The sequence below is a fragment of the Micropterus salmoides genome, unplaced genomic scaffold (genome assembly GCF_014851395.1).
Source record: "Micropterus salmoides isolate LMB-PRFRI ecotype aquatic unplaced genomic scaffold, ASM1485139v1 Ms_hic_scaffold_6, whole genome shotgun sequence".
NCBI lineage: Eukaryota > Metazoa > Chordata > Actinopteri > Centrarchiformes > Centrarchidae > Micropterus > Micropterus salmoides.
The window spans coordinates 20018210-20037633 of NW_024044348.1; the positions used below are offsets into that span (position 1 = coordinate 20018210).

General features: G+C 38.0%; 1 protein-coding gene across 1 annotated transcript in view; it reads left to right on the top strand.

Moving 5' to 3' along the window:
- The window catches only part of cpne7 (copine VII), a 34566-nt gene extending 16404 nt beyond the window's left edge, over positions 1-18162 (top strand). The window contains 11 exon segments of the mRNA XM_038702228.1: positions 19-102; positions 188-277; positions 434-532; positions 727-813; positions 1225-1284; positions 2829-2962; positions 7517-7571; positions 11169-11220; positions 11566-11699; positions 12662-12898; positions 13885-18162. Coding sequence (XP_038558156.1) covers positions 19-102; positions 188-277; positions 434-532; positions 727-813; positions 1225-1284; positions 2829-2962; positions 7517-7571; positions 11169-11220; positions 11566-11699; positions 12662-12898; positions 13885-14037 — 1185 coding nt within the window. The 3' untranslated portion in view covers positions 14038-18162.
- Positions 18163-19424: the final 1262 nt, after the last annotated feature.

The window sequence follows — 19424 nt, forward strand, 5'->3', positions numbered from 1 at the left end:
ATTCTATTTTCTCTGCAGGATCTCTTCAGCAAGTCAGACCCATTTTTGGAAATATACCGAATCAATGATGATGACACCGAACAGCTTGTCCATAGAACTGAGGTAAATTCATCATATTCCCTTTCATTTTCAACAACAGCTGTTTCTGCCACTTTTGTTCATCTGTTACGTGTTCCTACTGTAACAGGTGATTAAAAACAACCTGAATCCTGTGTGGGAGCCTTTCAAAGTGTCTCTCATATCCCTGTGCAGCTGTGATGAGGAGCGAAAGCTCAAGGTAAGGGACATTTAGCAGGTGCCAGTGCAAACCACAGCGGTCAGTGATTGAGAAACTATACAGACAGTTGATTCAGTTGGAATCGGATAATGAATATTGTATGTACGGTCAAACCAACACAGAGGAAGTAAACAGTGTCTTCTGTGTGTGTCACAGTGCCTAGTGTGGGATTATGACTCCAGGGGGAAGCACGACTTCATTGGCGAGTTCTACGCCACTTTCAGGGAAATGCAGAAAATTTCCAGTGGAAATAAGGTCAGTGAACGGAGAGTGAGGAGGAGAGACAGCCGTGTAACTGTTTCATCTATTTCCAATGTGCCTCTCATTGTCCTCTGCTGAAATCCATCTCAGATGAAGCAAATGCCATGGTGCTTAAGATATATTGCCAATGTTCAAAATGCCGGTAAGTTGTTGCTCATGTCCTTTGTCTTCAACTTGCTTTGTTTAAGGTGATGTGGGATTGTGTGAATCCCAAGTACAAACAGAAGAAGAGAAACTATAAAAATTCAGGAGTTGTCATCCTCAGTGACCTTAAGGTAGGAGTCTGCTGCAGAAATATAACCTGTTTGATTTTACAGGAATAAAATTACCTATAAAATATCTTCACAACAAAATTGGACCCAGGGGCTTTTTGATGTCTGAAACAGGATCAATGTTTATTAATTTAATAATAAATACTTGTTTGCATGTATGTACTGTACATAGAAACTGGTTTCTCTCACTGTACTTCTAAATGAGAAAATGTCATTACTAAGGTTATTTTTAGTTTTCACTGCTTTGACAAGATGTACCACAACATTATTTTAAAATTTACAGTCAACAGATTTGTTGAGTTGATACGGTTTAAATGACCAGATGCTTCCAACAACTTAGCTGAATATTCGCTCTCCCACCCAAACATCCCTTCTGAGGTTTTGCCTTAGAGAATTTTTTTCTTCTTCTTGCAGCTCCACAGAGTGTACTCCTTCTTAGATTACATCATGGGAGGATGCCAGATTCACTTTACGGTAAATTGAGCAGTCTGTGTTTAGTGACGCTTCACTGTTGATGACCTGCACTGGCCCTAGATGTATAATTACTTAAAACTGTCAAATTCTCTGCATATTACTTGTTTGTTTAAGATCATATTGCTTATACAGATTTTGGCATGGAATTTCTTTGGTAGTTCATTAACATGCAAATGCAGCGAATGAATTTGAATTGTGAAACATTACTCAGTGGTGGAATGTAACTAAGTACATTTTTTGATGTACTTACTTGAGTATTTTAACCTCGTGCCACTTGATACTCCTTCTCCACTATTCAGAGGAAAATTTTGGACTTTATATTACTTTAAAAATTAAGATTTTTGCACACAAACATGAAAATGTACAATAGAACTGAAACGATAGGTCGATTAATTAATAGACAGAAGATGTATTGGCAACTATTTTGTCAGTCATTTTAGATGCAAACACATTTCATGGCTCCAGCTTCAAAAATTATTTTCATAACATTTATTTTAACATTTATTTTTAAATCATTTTCACTATTTGTTAGACAAAACAAGCATTGTAAGGTGTCACTTTGGGTTCTGGGTAATTGTGACGGCATTGTTTACTATTTTCTAAAAGAAATTCTTAGATTGAATTTCCCAAAAGGGATTGATAAAGTAATTCTTCATCTTCTTCTTCCTGAATGCTACTCCACCTAAACCAACTACAACAGTAAAATCCTGCTTTTACATTAATGCATGAGTAATAATAATCTAATGATAGAATATATAATAGTTTATATAATATATATAAATTTAGTACTTTTACTTTTAATACTTACACTTTACTATACATTATCCTGATCATACTTACATGGGTGGTGAGGAACAGTGGATAAGACGTATGCCTTTGATATGAGATTGGTGGGGAGTTGAACCCGGGTCTCAACTCCCCACTTTGACACCCACCAGTGTGTCCCTGAGCAAGACACTTAGTTGCTCCAGAGGCGTGCGACCTCTGACGTTAAAAAATAGCAATTGTAATTGTAATCGCTTTGGATAAAAGCGTCAGCCAAATGTAAATGTACATTCTTCTACTTAAGTAACATTTCAATGCAATACTTTCACTTGCAACAGAGTATTTTAACAGTACGGTATTAGTACTTTTACTTAAGTAAAGGATTTCAACATTTCGCCTTTGCTGACAGTATTTACAGATCTTTTGATCTGTGAAACATCCCCTGATGGGTGTTTTTTGTCTGTGTTAGTTTTCTTGTTGTAGGTAGCTTCATGGTAAATCCAAGCAGTCTTCAACTCTTGCCCTTTGGTGCGCCCTCTGTAATGCTTCCTCTCACTCTCTAGCTGAATTATTGAAGCAATGAATACTAATCATGTGGACTGCTTTGGTAGATGCAGTTCCTTGTTGTTGAAATAGCTGGCTGCTTGGGTCTACAGTGTATGTGGGTGTAAAAAAGTGCAAATTCTTACCTCTGATCAGATAATTTATACTGCCATTAGGCATGTTGCAGGCTCACTTACACAGAATTGTTCATTCTGTACACTTTCTCCTTCTACCAGGTTGCCATTGACTTCACAGCCTCCAATGGAGACCCCAGGAACAGCTGCTCATTGCACTACATCAACCCGTACCAGCCCAACGAGTACCTGAAGGCTCTAATAGCAGTGGGGGAGATCTGTCAAGACTATGATAGGTTTGTCAATCTCTTGTTTCTCAGCAAAGGCTCTTTGGTGCCCACAGGGATTGTCAGTTGTCATTGTCACTGTTGTGAAATAGAGCTGCTCCTTGCATGCCATTTCTCTCACACTGTAACAAGCCACTCCATCAGAACCATGGCAAAAGGATTGGAAAAGGAATCATGGGGTACTGAGGCAGAATGGCAAGAGACAATCCTTATTACATTTCTGCTCACCAGTCTGCTATACAGCTGATGGAGCTGAACTGTTGACCGCCAGCTCCTCCATCCCAGATTAATTTCTTCACTGAAGAGTATTTTGCATTTTGAATTTGCTCTAATAGTTGAGTTACAAGCCTTGCATTATCAAAAAGCAGCTTGCAGCACAAATACAATCTTGTTTATTGTCCACATCGAGTTCACAGTGGTAAGTCAAATTGAATCTGTGTTAAACCCGTGGCTACGTAATGCATGAGAAAGTGTTTGTACAAAATTAGATCAAACAAATTTGGGGTCTGCTGGCATTACTTATGCATGAGGCTAATCTGGGGCTGAAGATGGTGCTTGGTAGCAGCAGTTAAGGACACTGACACAATATTCTGGACACACTTTGTGGTTCCTTATTGGCTAGCTATTAAGTATCCATAAATTTCCTTTTAACAATCTATCAGACAGATGACATTTTGACCTTTATATCAGCCACAGGCATTTAAATCCTGTGCAGACATCAGTTTTGTAACTGACAGCTTTCTGGCAGAGATTTCTAAGAAATTTATTAATTCATTTCTAATCCAGTCAAGCGTAACAGTTGGGAAAGAAAATAAGTCTACAAACACCACACGTCTCACATTTTTATTTATGCAAATAAAACAATAAAACAAACCAATGTGACTGTTAAAGAGGTTAAGAAAAGCATCATGTATTTTAGTATATAAACAGTATACTACATATAATGCAGTGAGTTTCCTTATGACATTTTGATCAAAATTACTTGTTTTGATGACAGACTACATGTTACCTGTCATCACAATTACAAAAACATCCCTAAGTAATGCAATTTACTTGACTTACCTGCACAAGCTCCCTCTCCACAACCACGCTCCATTCAAACACAAATTGCAAATTGGTCCAGTTTGTTTGTTTGCATGTCTGATAGTGGACCCCCCTACATATCCCACTCATAGATGAATAAATTTTTCCCCTTTTAAAGTAATTTCAGAGAACTTTGGTGGACATTTAGGAATTTTAGCCATTGGTTGGTGATAAAGTAATTTGGTTTTGGTGGAAACTAGACCAAGGTACACTTAAAGAAAGAGTTTAAAGGACTTCTTGAAGTTGCAAAAAACATTTTAGGATATAGATATAAAGATAAATCCTTATTGTCTTATTGTCCTCCACATTATGTGCTAATGTGACATAGAATATTATTAAAAAGTAGGTGAAGTTGGACATCCTGGTGGCCTGGAGGTTAAGATGCACATCATGGGACTGTTGCATCTGTGGTTTGATTCTGGCCTGGGGACCTCAGTTGCATGTCATACCCCTCTCTCTCTCTCACTGCCCATGTTGTCTGTTGGTGTGTCTGCTGTCACTGTCCAATAAAGGAAAAATACACACACACACACACACACACACACACACAAATACACAATTTTGCCTTTGCTGTTTGTAAAGACAGTGCCAACTGTTTTGCATACTTCACAATCTCTTTGCTCACAGTGGTGGCTGCATGTGCTTTCTCCTGCGGTTAACTCAGTGATACAGTTTCCTCTCAGCATCTTCTGCAGCTGCCTCCTAGCTTGCATATTCTCATTATCCTGGACTACAGTCAAACACATGCAGAGATAGGGGCTTACACCAGGATAGCAGGCACTTCAAACAGAAGTGTGAAGCTAATGGCTGGAGAAATTACAGTGAGGCGTAGAATCAGATGTAAAGACAGAAAAGGTGCAGCATTAAGCCTATTTGAGGAATCATTAGCTAAAGCTATTTGAACAAAGTTATATTTTTAATTGAAAACTCATGTTACTGTAAATGTGCATACTGGCCAATATAGTTATCAGGTTTTGGCTTCAGTCACACACAAACAATGTACAAATGTGCAAAAAACTATTAGTTATTGCAGGCAGGCTTGCAAGTACCTGCTAATTAATGGGAAATTATTTATCATACGATATGTTTCAGAGAAAGACCATCTCATCTGTCAAAACTAAGCCAGATGAGGATTAACACTGACTGCTGATTTATGCAGATCCTCCTATTGAATATCAGGGCAGCACTGTCTGGCTAATTATAGCATCCAAAGAGATAGCACTGGAGACACTGAAAAACTGCCTGTAAATTAGCAGCTCAGCCTTGTAGCGTTATCATTTTCATGTTTACATAGATACACAAGAGCATCATACATGGAAACATGCCTCTGGGAGAGCAGTGACTGCAAGTGTAGGCAGCTCTTCTCTCTTAAATTGGAATTGTTATTGAGGTGTAAAACGTGGGCAAGCAAACCTTTTAGCCTTTAGTGAATTTAGGTGATGTGGGATTTTAGAGTCCATGCAGAGGAGTGCATTATGGAGCTGACTAGCTTTGTCTGTGTGGGCAGAGGCTCATTTACCTTGCTGAGAGGGCTATTATACTGGGCACATCTTCCCTTTGGCTCCTCACGTGTGCAGACAAAGTGAGCAAACAAGGACCACCATGCACTTCACAGAGAAATTCTTATAATGAAAATGACTTGTAAGTAGTCTTCTCTTGTCTGGGCAGAAGGTGCTATGCCATGTCTCTACACCTATGAGTTTGAAGATCTCTTAAGACATTTATAAATTGTGCATAGAAATCAATTCATTAAGTATCCTAGGGCAAATTTAGTATGGAAAGTATGGAAAGAGATGTCGAGATAATGAGTGCTTTGCCTTACCATTCTAAGAATAATAAAATTGGCTGAGCATGAATGACTCATTCCCCATTAAAAATGTTTTCATTAAAAATCTTTCTCTACATTGGTAAAGCTAGTAAAACCAATATAATACCAAAAACATAATTCATTTTTTCCCCTATTAATATGTGTCCATACAGCATGCCTTGCTGAGTTTGAAAGGTCGCCATAGTGGGAGTTAGGGATGGGAGTTTTTTTGATGAAAGGGGATAAAAACTGAGTTGAAAACATACAAATGCTGAAGGTGAGTTTAGAGCAAAGACATCTTTTTATGTTGTTGCAGAACCTATTGGACACCAAAATCTATTCATTTGTTTGGAATATTGTTACTGGAGTGTGTAAACATTGGACTCATTCACATGTTCATAATTTTTTTTCTTGGAACAAAAAATAATGATAATTACCAAATCTGTGCTCAAAATGGCCAATGTTCCATATTCAGTCTTTCTAACTAAGCACAAATTCACCAAAGCCTACCATCTGCTGCTGTTACCATTTGCAGCCACTCTAAACATAATACTGCAAGATAATGGGAAAAGAAACACATTATCCTTTTTCTCTTCCAAGTTCCTTGAAGAGGAGCAATAATAATAATAATAATAACAATAATAATAATAATGTTTTATTATCTGTTTTGGTGTTAGTATATTATTATTGCTGCTACAACAAAAACAACCACTACTACCAATTATTTTAGTAGAACAGCTAAAACTTGCCAAAGTGAAGTTGTTTATGTCAAGAGTTCACAGTTAAGAGTTTGTTGCTCATTCAGACAGTGTGAAAAATCATCACTCTGCCAGTGTTTATATAAGTCCACACCCATCAGAGTTAATTAAACACTTCTGATAGCTCTGAAAAGCTGCCTCAAAGCCATATTAGCTCTATGAGTGGACAAACAACTCTCTAATCAACACTTGTCAACACACCAAATAAATCAACACTTATTAACACTATAAACTTTGCTGTGAACCCTTTGACGCAACCTCCCCATGTCCGCAGTAAATCAATTAAATTGATTGAATACTTGAGGAACATGTTCCACACAGCTACCGCATGTCATTGAACCATCAAGCCTTGCTGTCCAGGGTATCTACACGTACAGTATTCCCTTTGTATATCTCAAACATCACTTTGTTGCTGTTGACAGCTGGGAAGGTGTGGACTCACAGTGTCATGTCTTAGTTTCCTAAATTTCATGCTTAGACTTCTGATACACAAGTAAAATAGCAGAGGGTAAACATAATGGTAAATAAGGAGTGGTTTTAGATGTATTCTGTGTCTTGTTATTTATACAAAACTGTGTGCCCTTGCCTTTCACAAGGAGCACACAATCTAGGATAGCAGATCCTCTTACAGTAATATCTTCCCATCTAAATGGTACGATGAAAAATGGAGAGGATAAAGATGTGAGAAGCTCTTTGAACAGGTGCAAATGCTGGCTGCAGGGACTGTGGGGCAGATTTCAAATTGTAATTCAAGCTTTTAACATTTATGAAATGCAAATAAGCAGAGGCTTTGCCCTTGGAAATGTGAACAAATGGATAAGCCATCAATATTTTTCAGATTGATGTCAAATGCTACCCCCGATTAAACTGCAGTAACTGAAATATATGACTGATTAATTTGCTTATCATTTTCAGTGACAAAAGATTTTCAGCTTTGGGGTTTGGTGCCAGAATCCCTCCAAATTACGAGGTGAGTATCTCTGGTCGTATTTTGCTCTCCCTGCTTTAATGCTTGAACAATATGAACAGCATTTTGCATATTGTATATTCATGTGCACTTATCGAATCGCATATGCTAGCAATGTCATGACACAATTTGCCATTCTGTAAAATTTCACATTTAACTATTAATGACGTTATTTTCATTCATAAGCCCTGTGCCTTAAAATATCAACTGGTAACGTAGTGCCCAGTAGTGTTAATGTTCAATTTACATGAGAATTCATGAGTTTGTTTAAGTGAATGGAGCCCTGGGGGGACATCTGACATGTGAAGAAAGAGGGAACATGTGTGCACACTCACACACACGTACACATACACAGTTGAATCACTATGCTTTTTGATTATCTATGAAACCAGAACAACCTATGTATAATTTAAGATTGTACTGTGCTATGTGCCGATGTGAAACACTGATAACTATTGTTTCAATCATGCAAAGTTTTGTGGCTCAGTAAATAGAAACTATTAATTTCTAAACTTATCATGACAGTGTCAAATTTATTTTACTGCATGTTGGTGGTGCAGGTGAATGCTAATTAAGTAATTAGACTAATCATGAAATGCATCTATGAACTCATAGGCTACACCTGTGTGTAAGTTTGATGGGCCGCGACTCTTTCGCAGTATGTGTTGCTGTGCACTCTTGTGTCCTCAGTTATGCATTATGCATAGTGTGATTAGAAAACAAATATGAATATCCAAGATCTGGCCTATTGTGTTTGTTAATTTGAAATCTCCACAAACATGATATCATATTGTGACGTCCTGCAGGGTCATGTGTGGGTGTGGCCAATCTTTATCCCTTGCAGGTGAAGAGCTGGGACTGATAGCAGTAACTCTGGGCACCTGGTCTAATTGCCCTGTAGAGTATTTGCAACGCCTTACTCTCATTCTCAATGATGATGCTGCTGGGCGGAGGACACAGATCTCCCTGCTAACTTGCTACACTTGGTTTGCCTCCACAGGTTCCATCTTTGCCACATTACAACACCCTTACACACATTTTTGGTTTAAATAAACATTTTGTTAAAATGGTTGCCTGGCTCAAAAGGCCACAAAGGGAGACACACCATGGCAATGTTTAAAAAAAATGTTTATTTAAACCAAAATCAACCAAATTAAAATTGATGTCAAAGTAAAGGTGATAAAGTATGAACATCAGTGGTTCCAGTCATGTCAGGGTAGGATGACAAAATGTGCATAAGGGTGTTGTAATGTGCAAGAAACATTAACTACAACCAAAACAGCATGTCAAGAAACAATGGCAGAACCTGTGGGGGAAAACAGAGGGTAGCAAGTTAGCGGGGAGATCTGTGTCCTCAGCCCAGCAGCATCATCCCTAAAAATGAGAATAAGGCGTTACAAATACTCTACAGGGCAATTAGCCCAGGTGCCCAGAGTTACTGCAATCAGTCTCAGCTCTTCACCTGCAAGGGATAAAGATCGGCCACACCCACACATGACCCCACAGGGCGTGTCTATTAATTAATATCTATTTCTCTATAACCTGAGAATTGCAAGACTGAACTTGCACCAGTCAAAGCCAAGGTTGAAAAAAGAACATCCCTAGGTATTATTTATGAATAGTTTAAGGGTGCTTTTACACCTAACTTGTTTGGTTTGGAATGGTGTGGTTCAGTGGTGATTTGAAAGCAAACCCCAGGTTTCTATATAGCAGACGTGGAATATGATATGATTTTAGCATGATTTTAAAGCCACAGTACTATTCAATCCAACTACTGACTGCAAACTGTCCAGGATGCAATTTAGCCTATATATTTATGCAAATCATTTTGGTAACCGTGGTAACACTTATGCATGTCAGCATGTGAGTGCAGGGCTTTCCCCTGACAGTCGAAAGCTGATAAAGTACTCCGTGTACTTTGGAATTGCATTAAGTCCATTGAAACGTGTGTGACAGCAACCCCACAGAAATCCCCCAACAACACTGTTTGTCATTATGCATAACGTGGGGTAAATTTGCAGGCAAATACTAAAAATGTTCTTTATGTTATGTTATTTCTTTGTGAGCTCTTTGTGACACCAGAGAACATAAATAAACACATAAGAAGCTTGAGCACCTTGCACTATGACTTGCTGTCAGTCACAGGAAACACACCAAAACTTTCTAATGAATGAGTTACCTGTCAGTCTGTATAACTTCATGCTTACACCTTTTGGTTTGTTTGTAAATCATCAGTCTGAACACGAACTGGACCAGACTGGACAGGCAACAGTGTATAATTTTTCCATAGATGTGGACTGTGTGAGTGTGGTTTGATCATATTTGATTGACAGTAGTCTGCCAACAGAAGCAAACAACCCCACAGCTATGATCAGATTTAGAGCTAAATTTTGCCAAATCCTGATTAGTTCTCCAAAGCACGTGGCATCACCTTATTTCAGATGAACCCTGTCATCTTCAAACTCATGAATACAAAAATCTCTCAACTGAAATAACTAAAACTGAGTAGAAGGAAGACGACTGAGACAACATGTTTCCATGGCCTTTTAAACCTTACATTTAAGGAGTGGTTGATTTTTCACCCCAAAAGATTTTTTCAAGCACTTAGGGTAACAGGCAAAGCTAAAAAATAAGACTGCAAAATTGAATGACTGACTGCCATGCAGGAAATGCAAATGTGTAACAAATAACATTACCGATGCTTAACTATGCTCCATTCCATTTCAGTGTTCCTATAAGCCACGCTGGTGAACCAGCCTGCACAATATCAGAGCCTTACAACAGCGACACCAAAATGGAAGACAGCCATTATTAGTTATTATTATAAATGATTACAAGTGCAATTCCGGCTTTGCCCTATAAAATGGTTGTGAAACAGGCCTCTTAAATGAGATACAGAACATGATCCCTTCTCTTGCTGTGGCCCTATGCAAAACTAAATCGTGGTCTGTATGATTAATTCCTCTGGCACTCCTCATATCTATCTATACAGTGACTAAATTCAGGCTGTTAATCACATTAAAGACAAAAATGACTTTTAAAAAAGTAGCCAGCTGGAGAGGAGTCAGTTGTCACTGATCTGGCTGACAGTTGGTGCTTGTGAAAAAAAACCCCAACGTTTTCTTGTGAGGGTAGCTATCAAGAAGGGGATTTAATTTCTGCCAATTAAACAGCTTTGAGATAAACAAAGTCAATCTGACGTTTTGATAGCGACTAGATAGAAGAAGAGGAGTTGAATCTCTTCAGAAACCAGACATTAAACATATAGTGCGTGCTATATGCTCATTACTGTATAGTGTGATGATTCAGGATATTAACACAAGCAGACCCTTCAGAATGTAGTATATGCCAATATAAATCAGTACCTCATGTAACAAATTCAAGGAACACTAATGCACCCAGGTTGTGTTTACCAGTTTCAATTTTGGTTCCCTTGCTTCTGCAGAGTCATGGTTGTTTCAGCTAGACAGTATTATAAAAGTTACTTCAGCATTACCGGACATTCATTTTACTTTTCTGATACAACATGGAAATAATTTTTTAAAAAGGCCTCCGTAACACCAAATTAGCAGTGTTTCACAATTCTTTTCCCATTTACAGGTGTCTCATGACTTTGCCATTAATTTCAACCCAGAGGATGATGAATGTGAAGGTAAGGAGAAGCTTTGTACTCCAGTTCCCCCGAAAAGTGCATCTCTCTGCTAATAATACTAGAAAAATAACATCTGCAGTCTGTCGACACAGCTGCTAAAATGTCAATATTGCTTAGCAGGCACCCCATCACAAGAAATAAACTAACTCATCTGTACTGATTTTTTTTACTTTTTGAGTATTTTACTAACTTGTGTGTGACATAGTATCAAACCTCTCATAATTCTTTGCTAGTCTGAATGATTCACCTGACTGTACCTTTTAGTATGCAGTTGCTTGCTGACTGGCAAGTGTAGATATCTGTGATGACGTTTCCTTCATTTTGCACTGTGCTCTCTTTGATTAGAGATCCAAGGAGTGGTTGAGGCGTACCAGAACTGCCTTCCTAAGATCCAGTTGTATGGCCCAACCAATGTTTCTCCCATCATTAACAGGATAGCCAAGCTGGCAGCAGGCGACGGCAACATTAAAGATGCCTCTGTGAGTGTCCCTTTACAGGATGTAGTACAGGCTTTTGTTGTTGTGCATCCCCAGAGTGAGTAGCCTCTGGTCCACCTCACTTTATAGTAATGATGCCCTACAGTGCAAAAGAAGAAGGAGCCCATAATAGAATAAGTTAGTACTCTTTAAATTATGGATTGAAGTCATACAGTGTCGTATTGGTGGTGTATTTTGTAACATATTTCCATATCATTGACCATTTTTGTTTGAAATTACCTCGTGAACAGCAGTTAAAGTGGGATTTGATAGAGCTATTGTGCTTTCCTGAATATCTCTTTGGGAGTAGAATCATCTTTTATTTATTTTGTAACTTAAATTACCTACGGGCTGCACGAACATTGTGTCCAAACTATTACACTCCTGTAATTGTGTTGACCTTGTAATTATTTACTCCTAAATATCAGTCCTTATTTGATCAGTAAATGAGCTGCAGTAAACAATTAGTCTTTCAGTGTACCCATTAGAAATACACACACTCAGGACATTTAGAAACACATAAACAGCCAGGGTAACTACCACTCATGAGACCAATCAAAAATGATTACAGTATATTGTGCTATGTTAATATAATTTTACTGTACTCCTAATATTATACTGTTCTGTGGAAACATTTAATTCATTTCACATATACACGCATACATGCACACAAACCATATCTCTGCTGTAGTTTGAGATGTAGTTGCTATGTCTTTTGTTTTTAACATGCTCCTTTTTTATCTGATCTTGATCCCCTTGTTTTCTGTGTAACACTTTAACAAAGTGTCGTAAACACACTACTGAGTGAAGGCTGTAAAATTATCCAAGACAGCATGTAAGGCCTACTTCAAACCACAACACACACTGAGAGTTGTCCTTACTTATAACCACACGTTGCTGTTAAATTGGGTTAATGTTAGCATGGATTAATTTAATTCACAGTGAAAGCTCTTATCTTCTTCCAGCGATACCACATCCTGCTCATCCTCACGGATGGTGTGGTGACAGACATGGCAGACACGCGCGAAGCCATTGTACGAGCCTCCTACCAGCCTCTCTCCATAATCATAGTTGGTGTGGGCAATGCAGACTTCACAGACATGCAGATTTTAGATGGAGATGATGGAGTCCTACGCTCACCAAAGGGCGAGCCGGTCCTCAGGGACATTGTGCAGTTTGTGCCCTTCAGAGACTTCAAAACGGTCAGTTCTTTTCTTTATCTGTCAACGCTCACTTTCACTTTTCTCTTAAACCCCACGCCTTCTGACTGCCATGCTAATAAGACTCATGGACATTAAATATTTTTTATATAACGTCCCTATCCCTTTTTATTTAAAAGAGCAAACAGGAGGCTGTTGCTGGCTTTGCCAGTGCTACAGATGGGCATCATGGACTGGAGGAGATCCAGAAATTTCCTCAAATAACAATGTACTCTAAATGTAGCTATATGCAATCAGCGACAATTTAGTTGTTTAATTATGTGGACTGGTGTGCACTAGATCAACAGTAACATTTCCTCAAATTTATGTTACAATATATATTTACTATATACACATGAATGGCAAATTAAAGGAAAAATCTAAATGAATGAGAACACTATCAAATGCATTGTGCAATGCTTTCCACCCTCATCAAAACACCAAATGAGGGAATACATTTTGAAATAACGGTGTTCTTCCCAACGGTGCATCTCACCAAGACACTTTTTTAATTTAATTTGTCATACATCTGTATAATTTACATAAAATCCACAACATGATGTGTCCTGACCTGGCACACAAATTTGATAGAAATCTAGACACATTTATTGGTATAATTAAATTATACCGTTGTGTAAGAGGGTTTGAGAGATTTATGCCACTGAATCAAAAAATGCTTAAACAGCTGTAGTTTTTTAGCTCATGTACTTCTAGTTTAACAATGAAAGAATCAACTACAAAACCCTGCAAGACATATTATTCATTTTTATGTAGCTCTTAGGATCAAGGTAGAAGAGACCTTTCCAAGAAGTCATGAACAGAACAGTATACTGACACTGACATACTTCTTTTAATTTGTCACCATCGATAGTCCCCTCATCAGGAAAAAAAACCTTAAAAGCTTCACCGGCAAAATATTCTGTATTACAGATTAAAACAATATCTAACAGTTGTTTTGACAACAAAGCTGCTCTTTATCTCTGTTGCAGGCATCACCTGCAGCCCTGGCCAAATGTGTTCTGGCAGAGGTGCCCAAGCAAGTAGTAGAGTACTACAGCCATAAGGCCATCTCCCCTATGTGTCCTGTGAGGGAGTCATCGACGCCCATCCTTAGCCCAGTCGCCACCACACCAACAGAATAACCACCCACCCGTTCCTGGGACCGAGCTTTGACCATAGCACCAGTCCAGCAAACTGAGAGGGAGAAAGGACGCATGCCTCGCGATTTTGGAAGGAAGGAAGAGAAAATCTTTCTTAATGTGTTGTTACTATTTTTCTTTTCTCCTTTTTTCACTGCTATCAAAGTGTTTACACAAGAACAGTATGACGGAGACTGTGTTTTTTTTATTTTATGCTTAGTGTGGATCCGGCACTTCTTTCTTGCTCAGCAATTTGACCATCCAGCTGTTTCAGCAACATCCTGCCCTGGTGGATTGTTTTTTTTTTCTCTCCAAATTTTAATGCATGCAGGCCAATCCCTCAGTGCTGATCCATCGATCAGATGCAGGCTTATTATTCCTCGCTGCCCATGAAATTCTCCGCTTCAACTCTGTCTATTATGTTACCATTTTCCTTATGTCATATCTTCAGGTCATTTTGAAGATTTCAGTATCTCACAATCAAAATTAGACTGCTCAACTTGACCATACTGACAATATTTAGATGTTTCAGATGAATCACCAGAACTAAAAAAACGAGACGCTGCATTCAGACGTGATTATTATCATTACATTGACCTTCCCTCCTATACTTAAGTCTGTCAGGCTGCATGATTGTCCTTATTATGTATTGACGACAGTATTTCCAGGCACAGACAGATCTCAATTACAAATCAACCTACTAGGGTTTAACATGGGAATAGACTTCACTATTCACATCACTAATGCTTAATTTGTCTAGTAAAATATAAATGAACTATTATAATCTAATGTGAAAATTAAGAGCTCTGTTGCAAAGTTCACCAGCCATTTGCAACAAAACAAAAAAATATCCCATCTGCGACAGCATGAACTATGAATGACAACATCCCTACCTAGCAAATATAATAGCAAGCAATGCTGAGCGTGTTTGGCAGTTATCATCTGCGGGTTGCCAAGTTGGTATATTCTGTGTAAAACACTTAGCTGAATATTCGGAAATTAGACCTTAATAAAAAGGTGAGAAAACAGCAGCAATGAAGTCTTTGTTCAGGTGTGAGATGTCACCACCTCAGACCTGTTCACCTTGTACATCTGTGAAAATGCAAGTGACAGAACCTCAGCAATGTGCGATATTTGCTATAGCTTGAGCTCTTTGTATGCTTTTTCAGTTACAACAGGAAGCTAATCACAGCGAGACAGAAAATACAGTCAGGTTGAAGCAGGAGATGTGTTTCGGTTGCCATGCAGTAAGAGCTGTCTTTTTTGACGTTAGCTGTGAACCAACCCTGAGTAACATTTTTCTCCAAGAGAAGATGAATGATTGCACCGTTTTTTTGGTCTTTTGTAAGGTGGCTATGATATAAGCTGTGAAAATGCTTCATGTCAGGTGAATCCTTTCCCTCTGAATTGTTCATGATTGTTGTCATCCCTGAGTGGGTAGCATTCTTCATGTTTTTGTAGTATGTTTCATTATTTTTTTTCCTTTCGGACGCTTTTTATATGCCATATAGTTCTACGATGTTTGATGTTTCATAACGAATTTAACTGTTGAGAACACCGTTTAAATCAAATTAAAGCACAAAGCCGATCACGGTGAGTGCTGTAAAACACAGCATTGTTCATAAAACTAGCTCTGGAATGTGTTGTATCAGTTAAACTTACATCCGTATATTAAAAATCTAAAGAATTTATCATTATTAGAAAATGTTCTCAGTGATCATTAAAATGCTTCTTACCATAGAAGGTTTTCCTCATCATTGCACATGTCATGCATCACCAGAACAAACTGTTCAGTGAATCAGTTCTTTTCATGTGAAGTCAGCTCTTGACTGAAGATCACTATTTATTTGAAAGGCTACATTTGATTTTTCTGCTGTTGTATTGAGCTTTACAATGTTCATCATAGGCTATAACCTTCACTTTCATTTGTCAGATTGTCGTCATAGTGATCAGAGCGTAGCCAGAAAAAGCTACCATGTTTTGGCCTCAGTTTTCTTCCAACGTGTAAATGCTACAGAGGTTGAGGCACAATCGCTCCCTGAAAGTGACTCTTTAAAGCAGAAAAAGCAAATTGCTGTTTGGGATGCTGTTTTTTTATTGTAAATAACTGTGTGAATATTTCCATGAGCCAGACAAGATGGGAGCGATCATGTGTTCATGTACTGTAATTACAGTTTCAAGGAGTGTCAACTGAACATGAAAGTAAAAGAGTTGAATTGACCAAATGTTTACAAAGTTTTCAAAAGCCACCCTCTACACATTTTTATCACTTGTGCAAGGAACCTTAACAAAACAAAATGTTTCCTTTACTTTATCAAATCAAATTTTTCCTCAATACACATGATAGTAAGAAAGATAGATAAAGACCGATACAAGCAGGTTCCTGAACAATGTATTATCAAGCATCATTAAGCTGGGCATACATTTAAAAACAGTTTGGAGATTTGAATTAATTAAATATAATTCTCACTTCTCTCTCCGAACTAAACACATTCGTTACTGGAATTAATTGATTTATTTCCTTTGCCTTGGTTTTTGATTACATATGCAAAGCAATATTCCACTGTATTAAAGAATTACAAAGTGGATCTTTTAGATCCAATGAAAGCATAATATCCCCTAAAAGTGGAACATTTTATGAGACCAGCAGTCTGACTGAAAAGTGTCAGCAAATCAAATGCTTCACTGTTTTAAAATCTTACTATTCACAATACAGTTTAAAATATATATATATATTATTTGTGGCCTGTTCTAATGACTCTGTACTTTGTATATTTGCTTAATGTTTTTGCATTTATCTTATGTGGTGTATTTGTGCTCTTAACAACTCTGAACGGTGACTAATTCACTTGGCTGAAAACCAAGCTGTCCCTGCCATTAAATGCTTCAGAAGAATAGTCTGATTTGTCCTCTAAAGCTTTCCCAGCCCTCCCCAGACACAGATTATTGACATCTTATGAATTCACCTAAACACAGCTAGCTCTACTGTGAGCTGCTTTCCGAACTCCTTTGAAGACCACAACTACTGACGATTCTTCATTTACTGTGGATCACAGGATGAGGCAGATTGATTCAGCAGGCCTAGATTTGGAGCCATACTCAGTTTCTTGAATGTAAATTATTCTGGAGGGACTTTGGTCTGAAGCTCAGCTCTATGTTACTGGTTTACAACTGGGAGGGGATGGTTGCAAAATTTAGAAAATACCCTGCTGGAATAAAAAGCATTTGACGTTACAGGTTATTTATCGAGAAACCTTGACGTTTTTGTATGATGAATAATTTGTTGTGTGTGTTAACGCATCTTAATATAGTCTTTTATTTTCATACGTTCCAGATTCTTCACTTGAAAAATGTGTAGTTAATAATAACTATTACATGAAGCAGTTTTGTAAGCCTTCACCTATGAAACCAGCTTTGAGCTTTTCCATAAATCTTTAGTGGCTACTTATTCTGACTAAATAAAGCAGGAAGTGCAGATATCAACCAATATTGCTGTTCCTTGAGAGCAAAGCAGCTCAGATATTAATAACTAAAAGCCATCAGCACTTCTTTTGTGATTTGTGCCTTACATGGCAATTCACTCTTTGGTCCCTATTACCTGTATCACCTTATTGCTACTTTGCCTCAGGTTATGAGCTGCACCAGCTCAAATGGTTAATTACCCACTTAAAATTTTAATGAGATGTGATATACTGTAATTCATAGATGACTGACCTCAGAACATAGAAAATGTTATTTCTTTGTCTTTTTCTATTTGTTCTTATTAATCAATTAAGTAATACAACAATGCCAAAATAACTATTTTCTCTGTCTTAGACCAATACAATGAGCCATGCAAATGTTTCATGCTGTTTTGGAGTTACCTGAATTACAAAATGTATTAGATGTCTTATGGTAATACATGTGAAACAGTGATGCATGGGTCTTTAATGCCTCACCAGATTTGCCCCCAAACAAATAACACTTCAGACCTTTTTTGAAAATAATTTTCAATCTTTATCTTTTCATTAAATGCTATCAATCATGCGTGAAGTGCTAAAGTATTCAAGGATTTTGATTTGATATTGATTGTGTGCTAACTGAAACCAAGTGCACAGCCATTGGGGTTGTCACTTTAAACAGAAAAAAGAAAAAATACATTCATGTCTAATCATTTGTGCCACAGTGGTGAAACAACAGCGAGTTGAAATACTGGAGACAATAAGACCACAGTTCATGTGGCCATCTTGCACTGCAGATTAAAAAAAGCAGGGAAGAATTCACTGAGCTGCTTATTTCCCCTTATCTATGCTTGCACCATTGTCAGACAAAATTACCAAGTCATAGGTTTTACACCACACTGATGTATGTCTCTCTCTTTCACCCTTCCACTGTTAATCAGAACAATGTTTACAGTCCATAACCCGAATATGCAACTGGTGTAACTGCAGGCCCTGTGGGTGAGAAGCAACCCATGCATCATTAGTAAATATTTAATTTCTTCAAAAGGAAGAAAGGGATTTATTGCATGCTTACTTTTATTGTTAAGCTGTGCTGTGCAGTCATTCCTTTGGGTCTTATGATATGCTAATATGCAAGCCTGCATTTGCACAAACCTCTGTTCTTGTAGTTGACGCTCTCTGTCTTGCAGTTAGGTAAATAAACCTCATCATTTAACTGAAACTGTCTGTGACTTGTTATCATAATATAAAGTTTTCATTATTTTGTCAAACATTTTATACTACATCTGTCTACCTTTGCCATCCAGTTTCCTGTGATCCTACTCACTCATCTCAGTGATCATCTCACAAAACATTATCTCACCGCTCGCAGCTACGCAGGAGGGATGAATAGAAATGAGAGAACAATATTGATGTGCTTGATGAAATGTAGGTTATGCTATCATGTACACATTTGCCCTGTGTGGTTTGGCTGCTGATGCTGTGGGTACTTACTGCATGGAAAGAGGGACTGAGCCTACTCTTTAATTCCATCAGGCAGCTCCTTTCATTTAACGGCTATTGTTGAGAGCACTGAATAACGGTTGTTTCCATGGTGACACCTACTTGTGGGGAGACATAGACCTTCATTTTTGTCAGATTCAGGGACAAAGATGCAGGATGTGGTGAGTGCTCTGGGAGGAGACCATCCTCACATTATCATGAAAACAAGGAGGCTTTGATTATGATGGCTGCTGACCTTGGTAAGGCCACTGAATGTCCAGTGGGGCTGTGAGCCTCAGGTGAGTGCTGTGTTAAAGACCTCTCTCTCTGACTGTCTCTCTCTCTCTTGCTCTCTCTCTCTCACTTCAATTCAATTCAGCTTTATTGGCATGAATGTCAAACAACAATATTGCCAAAGGTTAAAATATAATACAAAAGAACAATTCATTTCATACAATTAATTAAAGA